Below are 8908 nucleotides of genomic sequence, written 5' to 3'. Positions count from 1 at the left end.
AAATTACACATATACCCATTAAAATAGAATCTCACACTAATTATTTTAGTTCTTCTCTCCCATTGTGATGAAATCACTGTTTACTAAAGTATTGGAAACAGCACTAGCCTAGGAATTGGGAGATCTCAGTCTTTTGACACAGAATCCACCTTTCTTCTAGGGGATCTAATTTGTCTGACCTTGGACTTAGGTAACTACCTCCCCTGGGCTTAGTTGTCCCATCTATAAAATGAAGGGATTTAAATTATTTCAATGCTCTCTTCAAAGATTTATAATTCTCTTCCATAACCTACAAAGTTTCACTGCATTCTTTGTGACATTAACTTTTAAGGGGGAGTTTGTCATCAATTTAAAGTTAAAAACAGAACTTTAGGCCAAGGGATTATGTTTTCAAATTTACGTAAAGAAAATGTAAGCCTCGTAAGCATGCTTTTCCAGTTATAAGAATGGGAGGAAACTTCTACAAAGACAATAGAGCATACACCATGGAAGGATCTTGTGTGGTTGCATGCTAATGGCAAAAGGTAAGCATTACTCATATGTTTCATAGATGTCTTTGTACACAGGCAAGAAGTTACCAGAGACAGCAATAACATGATACATGTGGATCTGTCCATTGAAGAAAACTAGAAATCAACCAAAATATTGTTTTCTCTAAAACATTTCATAACTTATAAAATGTGCATTTAGAACCGGATCTGATACACTTCACTGCACCACATCAAGTCCCACAGGCCAGGAAGACTAATATGCTTCATTTTCACTTAGACACATTTTTAAAAAGCACACACATATTCATTTATTAAGATTCAAATATGCTACCTTACATTTATATCCAATCACTGTTCTCTTATTCTATTATTACCTACAATTAGTATAAATGAAATGAAGCAAGACTAGGTGCAGAAAAGTAACAGACCCCTAAATGCATTCTTAAATTGAAAATGGTTTACACGGTTAACAAATAAATTTTGCAAAGAGTAGTTAAATCATTTTTCAGGAATATTTAAGACTTGCTCAGTAACATCAACTTTCCATTGTGGAAATTTATTTTGTATGTAAAACTGGGGGAAAAAATACACCTAGTTTAATATTTTAAAATAAGTTATAAATTTGATAAAAATAATTATCTTGGTTTAAAAGTACTTGATTAGAATTAAGGAGAATTAGTCTCCTTCAGGAAGACACCAAAAAAAAAAAAAAAAAAAAAACTGATAGGACAGTGGTACATTCAATGCAATAGACATTTAAACATATGCAATTTTACTATAATTAAAATGCTTTAATCCCTATAGTTTTTTGTGTGTTTCAAATGATCATGGTGAAGATATTTTTGATTATCATCATCCATAATACTAAAAGCAGCATCAAAATTCATCATTTTTCCTTCTAAGAACAGATTTCATTTTGTGTTTTTTTTTCCTTCCAGATTTAATTACAAATATCAGAATAAGTCAAATACATGGGGTTGAGTGTTGAGAGAATGCATTATTAGTCTCAAATTATTATACACAAAACACTTCTTAGGTATCCCCTTCTAATGATATAAGAGACACAAACAGGCTACCCAGCAAGAATCTGTTAACAGTTTTATTTTTTTTATGTTAAATACCATGGGACAGGATTGTAAGGATGAAAAACTCAAGTCAACAACTGCCTCACAAGGGATAAGAAAAATTCTGCCATGATATTAGCAAAGGTAAAGGAGAAAATTTACACTGTAAGAGGCACCATTTCCCCACAGAATACCTCTTGGCATATTCCTGAATGAGTGGGATTAGCAATCTAAATAAATCATATTTCAAGAGGTAACAGCAACAGATAAAATTTAAAGGGATTATTAAAATAACATTTACAAGACTCTGAACAATTCTTGAACTCTTATTAAAACCACAAAGAACAATTCTTTATTTATGAATTTCATAAAGGACTGAATGTGCAACTGACACCTGCTATTGATGATCTGATATAATATACAATTTGTCCAGTAGCCGAACAGTTTGTTTTTATTGTGTTTTCTAACCGTGAGAGATCATTAAAGGCAAAGCCTATCATGACGCTGTACACAAAAAAAAATGGTCACTGTGGGCCATACTACCAATGAAATGGTAGGTAAACAAATCTTTTTCTGGTCAAGAAAAAAAAAGGAAACAGCACTCTGCATGCTTCACTCTACAAGATGAATTTGCCTAGAAAGAATCCAATGAAAATGGCTGCAATTACAACAAGAAGTGAAGGAAGAGGACTGGTGACATTCTCTCTGAAAGACATGGCTGAGCTTGATCCAGCTTTATCCGCATGTGCTACCTTTCTGAGCCTTAAACCTTCATCCTGCAAAAAAAAAAAAAAAAACACACAAACACAAAAACAAAAAAACAAACAAAAAAAAAAAAAAATCACACATTAAAAAGATGGTCATTAATATACTATCAAATAATTTTAAAATATTTTAAAGAAGTAATGAATGACAAATAATTAGAAGAATGATCAGTTTTATTGATGAGTCATGCCAAAATAATAAAAAAAGCTATATAAATTAATTAGAGGTTTGATGCTATACCAAATCTAACTATGTAGTTTATAAAGAGACAAAATAATAAAATTGATTTGGAGGAACAAAAAGCTCTAGTGAAATACTAAAAGAAATCAAAATGAAGGGAAAATCAAACCTCAAATTATGCTATAAAGCAGCAATCATCAAAACTACTTGGTTAAAAAATATAAAAGTAAATCAGTGAAACATTGGTTAAGATGAGCATTAATGTTTAGTAAGCATAGGATCATTTGGAGAAGAACTCCCTATTTGAAACTAACTGGTGTGAAAATTGGAAAGCCATTTGGCAAGAATTAAAGAATAAATCAACATCTTACCCTCCTATCACAACAAGCTCAAAATGAATATGTAATGTGAATAATAAAACAAACAAACAAACAAAAAAAAGATACTTAAGCAACAATGGCTAGGGAATGAATTCTTAAATATGGAAGAAAGGTAATGACAAAAAATAAAAAAATATTTACATCTCTGATCAAATGGAAAACCTATTTTTCAACAACAAAATCAATGCAGATAGAATAACAAGAAAAACTATTAATGGGAGGGAAAGGGGAAAGATCTGTTTATTTTAGCTTTGATGAAGATCTGATAAGCTATTTAGAAAACTAAGAAATTAATACACTGAGCATAGTCATTTTCAAATATTTAAAGTGATCAAAGACTATGAACAATTTTTTTTTCAAAAACTAAAAACTGTCAAATTGTTACCAATCAAGATTATAAAAACAACTTTGAGATTTCACGTCAGACCCAGTATGTTGGCAAAAATGAAAAAAGACCACTGTAGTGGTCTAAGAACAGTAGTATCCACTGTTCTTAAAGAAGGGTTGTGGAGTCAGGCACCCTAATTAACTGTTTTGAGTTGTGAATCGAACTGACCACTGTAGAAAACCTAAAAATTATGTTAAGAAACCATTGATACTTTGACCCAAACTGTTAGGAATTTAAGTGCATAGAAAAAAAACACAGAAAGATCCCTTACACAGTAAATAAGGTATGATATTATACCTCTTCCTCTATTAACAGCAAAAGAACTAGAGAAACAAATACTTCCATCATTTGGGGAACAGTTAAGCATATATTTTGGTATATGGGTGTAGTAGAATAATAACAAGCTGTATGAAATGATATATATGAATAACACAAACAATGAAACTGGCTGGTTTTATAATTATAACATCAAGCCTAATCCCAACTAAGAATGAGGAAATATGCTTCCTGCCAACATTTTTTTAAAAGCACACAGAAAAGAAAAAAACTCAAAACGACAGAGCTGCAGTTTTTAAAAGTAATATATTTTATGAAGATGCAAGTATTATGGAAGATTCTTTTTAGGTTCTGTTTTGTATACAGAAATGTTCCTTTTTAATGTCTGAATTTATTATCTTAAAAAAAAATTGGTCCTTTTTTTATCTTACTCCTTCCCTTTTTGGGAGGGGTAAGGAAATACACACACAACACACCTGATTTATCATTTTAATTTGGCCAAGCTGCTTTTTTTCTTTTTTTTTATATTCTCTCTAGAGAAGAACAGACATGATATGTCCAAGAGTCTTAATGTAATTTTAAGCTTTAATAAATTCATTAAGTGTAAATGGCTACAAACTTAGCCAAAAAAAAATTTTTTTTGAAGATGTGTAGAAAGGTTTATATCTCATCAATATAAACATTTTAAAATTCACTAAAATGTCTCTGACACACTTCTTGAAGCTCAGTCAAGCTGGGATTGAAAGAACTTGAAAAAATCATGTCCACATATAATCCAAAAATCACATTACATGATTAACATTGACTGCAAAAGTTCCTTGTAGAAAGCTATTTCCATCCATGTCAACAGACAGCTAAGAATAACAAAGTACTGCCAAATTTGCACTAAAGACTGTATCAGAGATAAAAAGCTCTGCATGTTTTAAGTTATATTATATGAGGAATCCTTTAACTTCCTTCAACCTTTATTGCAACAATCTTTTGACATTTCAGCAAAAAAGTACCTAAATTCCTAAATTACACATCAGCTGAGTAAAGTGTTTTGAACACTTATCTAAGAGCTACATAAATGGTAGCTATTATTAAAAAATAGAAAAATTATGTAACAATTTTTAAATAAACAATTTTACACTCATTATCCAAGTTGTTCTTATGCATCAATTATGAACCGTCCTTTATATATCATCTCCCAATTGGAAAATGGACAAGCTGAGAGCAGAGACTATACAGAATTTCTATTTGTAGCTTAAGTACTTATTAGCACAAATTGTTTCTCACACAGTGTTTCAATAAATTTTTCAGTTTTATTCCATTCCTCTTTCAATCTCATTTTGCTACACAAATCAGGACTTGCTGAGGCTATACAGAAAGGTAGGCAATATCAAAGGATATGAACAGGCAGTTTTCAGATAAAAGAAATCAAAGCTATGTAGTCATATGAAGAAATACTCTATATCACTTTTGATTGGAGAAATGCAAATTAAAAACAATTCTCAGGTACAACCCTCACACCTATCAGACTGGCTAATGACAAAAAGAACAACAATAAATTGTGGAGAAGATAGGGGAAATGTGAGCCACACGAATGCACTGTTGGTGGAGTTGTGAACTGATCCAACCATTCAGGAGAACAATTTTGAACTGTGTTCAAAGGACAACCAAACTGTATATCCCCTCTGATCCAGCAATAATGCCATATTGGGTCTGTATTCCAAAAATCACGAAAAAGAGAAAAAGGCTTTTCTGTACAAAATATTTATAGCAGCTCTTTTTGTGGTGGCAAAAAATTGGAAATTGAGGGAATGTTCATCAATTGGGGAATGGCTGAACAAGCTGTAATATATGAATGTAATGGAATGTGTTATATAAGAAATAACAAGTTGATTTTAGAAAAATCTGGAAAGGCTTGTATGAATTGATACAAAGTAAAATGAACAAAACAGAATATTGTAATAGCAATACCATAAGATGATTTAACTATAATAATGACTTAGGTCTTTCAGCAATAGTGATCCAAGACAATTACAAAGGACTTATGATAGAAAATGTTGTCCACATCCAGAGAAAAAACTGATTCTGAATGCAGATTGAGGCATACTTTTACATTTTAATTTTTGGCATTTTTTTTTCCTTTTGATTTGTTTCTTTTCACAAGAGTGACTAATATGGAAATATGTTTTACATGATTGCATGTACCAAATTACTTAGTTTTAGAAAAACGGGAGGGAGCAAATTTTGAAACTCAAAAAGTTAAGTAGATAAAGTTCCTTAGGAAAGCATACCCCATGCTCCTGGATCAAGCAGCTTTACCACGTTCCCCAAATAAAAGCTTCTAAATAACTTTTAAAAAGCACATCAAGCCAAATTTTGACTGGGTTAACCAATAAAAAGTCAGTGCCATTCATTTTTCTAGCAAAGGATCACTGATGTAGAGCCTCGTTGCCAAATGGCAACAAGTACAAATCTTCAAAGAGGCTGCTAAATAATGCTGTGGGTTTTAAAAGCAGCAGCAATAACCAGGAGCATCCAGAATAAAGTGATAATAAAAGAATCTGACCACCTGATCACAAAGACATTTTAGGGAACCCTCTGTACTATCATGGGACTAGGTACCATCTGGTACCTTCTTCATCCATTATCCAGTTTCAAGCGACAGTTTCAGAAAGGAGAGAGGGCAATTTGAAAAAAGGGAGGCTCTACCAAGGTAAAGATCAGAAAGCAGCAACCAGATCACTTCCTAACATAATACCACTTTTGAAGTACTAAAAATCTACATGTTCCCTAGCTGTGATAGTAGCAAAAGGAGGACATAAAAGAATGAAGTAGATTCATCCAGAGATGCATAGAGTCTAAACTCAAAAAATAGTCTAAAAAAATTAGCAAACAACAACTTATAATTGCCAGTCAACATGCTAAATGCTGGACACACTGCCTACAAATCAAAAGGCTATTTTTGGTGACTGCACATTTGATATTTTGAAAACATGGTAGCTCTTAACATTGTTTTTAATATTGTTGTTTTTATTCTGAACATAAACATCAAATTTCCATATAGAAAATAGAAGAGAAATATTACATGAATCTATTATGTATATAACTTGCTTTTCCTTCTAATATAAATCTAACATGTAACTCAAAGCTCTGATTGGTCTGTGTTTCTTTCCATTATATCAATTCCATCATTTTTTTAAAAGTCCTGCCTACTGTAATTCTTTATTTTGTCCTCCACTCATATACACCAAGTGACAGATTAACGGTCACTTACCATAGATCTAAAAGGTAAAAGAAGAGGATGAAAAGGGTAACTTTCTCTTCCTTTAGTGGATGTTCACATACTACTTTTCTAACTATACATAACTAACATTTATATAATATTTATTATATGCCAGGCACTGTGCTAAGCACTTTATAAGTACTACTCTTCATTTATCTTCACAACCACCCTGAGCCAAACAAGGGTTAATTAACTTGCCAGAAGTCACCCATTTAGTAAATTTCTATGGCCAGATTTTAACTCATCTTCCTGCTATTCCAACTACTCTACTACCTCGATTAAACCCTATATTCCTTCCTACTACTTAAGAATGGCTCCACAATGTAGTAGAAAGAATACTAGGAAAAATGGGAAAATCTGAGTTTTTTATCATATATCCCTATTTCTAAAGCTTCATCATCTTTAAAATATAGGAGGATAAATGTGCTTGTAAGACTTCTTTTCAGTTGTAACATCCTATGGCTCCTAGTGCTGCTCATGAGAACTATGACTGAGTCCAACTATAGTTAAAATCCTTCACCTTCAATCTGGAGCTAAAGGCTCTTTAAAAAAAAAAAAAGCACTACACAAAGTGTAACGACCAAGTGGAGATTCTTTTAGATTGGAATTTAAGAAATCAAATTATCAGTATCTAATACAAAACATTTTTGAAAATGACTTTAAATCCTGATTATTAGTTACATAAAAGAAAATAAATCAAGATAGATGATGACTGGCAGTGGTTTTTGTTGCTAATTTAAACAATTACAAACAGGAAGTTAGGTAGCATAGTGGTGAGATTGCTGAGCCTGGAACCAGGAAGATGCATTTGTCAGAATCAACTAAGCAACTATATGGAGTATTGGAAATGGCACTCTTGAAGCAAGAATAATAACGAGAGGTTCTTACAACATTCCAGGGAAGAGATGAGGCCCTCAAGTGATGGTGGGTAGCAATTGTTATGAAAGTAGAGAGGAGGAGACAGAGGTGAATGACAAATTACAATGGTGTCAGTCTCAACCACATTTGGCAACTTGTCAAGATATGTAGAGGGAAAGTGAAGTAAAGCTTCACGGTTATGAACCTGAGTTACTAGAAGGATGGTGATACCTTCAAACAGGGTTACTGGGACCTCAGAAGACAAGTGGTTCATTTACAGATGAGGAAGCTAATTTGCCTAGGGTCAAATAACTGGTAAATAGCAGACCTAAGACTCAAAACCAATCCTGATTATAGATCTAGAACTCTTTCTAATATACCACACTTCTTCACATGCTCAAGAACTCCTTACATTTCATTTACTTACACAATGTTAGTAAGAAGGTATTTTATTTTTAAGTAATTGTATCCTATCACTTTGCACATGTATGCAACAAAAGAGCATTTAAGTAATTTATTACAGTAAAAATATTCGATAAATGAGCTATTTGCCATACCTTTATATATAATCCAAATTTAATCCAGATACTCACTCAAATTAACTTTTGATTGTCTAATGCAAAGATAATTCTCAACCTTAAAACTTAATTCAACCACAATTCCTAAAATGAAAAATTCTAGTTATATGTAACATGAAACAATGATCAAAGCAAAGCTCAAAATGCTTTTTTAAAAAAATCTACTTCTACAAATGGCCATCAGAAGTGGCTTTCAGAATATTAAAATCTGTTAAACTACAGAATCTGTTATTGTGACTGTTAAAGCATGCTTTTAGGACAAATGTTTAATAATAAGATATAAGTGAAAGACTTAAATAGGACTATAAATGACTATAAGTTCAAAGCTAATTTAAATTCTTGGTAAATGGTTCATAAAAATTAGAGATCCTCCAAGACAAGATGTGAAACCTTGATACAAACAATGTCCTTGAATGTGCCAGGAAAATGAAGACAGATCATGAGATTGTTCTATCCTTACTAGAATCACAAGAATTAAAAAACTCTTATTTTAAAAAAACTGTCAAAATATTAAAACTTTTAGATTAAAAAAAACATGCTAAATTTACTGTAGACGACTTAAATATAAGTTAGCAAACATACATTAGGAACCTTGAGAAAAAGAGTATAATAAATTGACATAAAGGTTTTATAGTATGTAAAATAAAATAAAAG

General features: G+C 31.8%; 1 protein-coding gene across 2 annotated transcripts in view; it reads right to left on the bottom strand.

Moving 5' to 3' along the window:
* Positions 1–1530: 1530 nt before the first annotated feature.
* VAPA (VAMP associated protein A) overlaps positions 1531–8908 on the bottom strand; it is a 75767-nt gene continuing 68389 nt past the window's right edge. For both annotated transcript variants that reach the window (XM_003760060.4, XM_003760059.4), the window contains one exon: positions 1531–2331. In XM_003760060.4, coding sequence (XP_003760108.1) covers positions 2173–2331 — 159 coding nt within the window. In that variant the 3' untranslated portion in view covers positions 1531–2172. The remainder of the gene's footprint in view (positions 2332–8908) is intronic.

Source organism: Sarcophilus harrisii, chromosome 1 (genome assembly GCF_902635505.1).
Source record: "Sarcophilus harrisii chromosome 1, mSarHar1.11, whole genome shotgun sequence".
In the NCBI taxonomy this organism is placed as follows: domain Eukaryota; kingdom Metazoa; phylum Chordata; class Mammalia; order Dasyuromorphia; family Dasyuridae; genus Sarcophilus; species Sarcophilus harrisii.
This window is presented reverse-complemented; position numbering and strand designations above follow the sequence as displayed.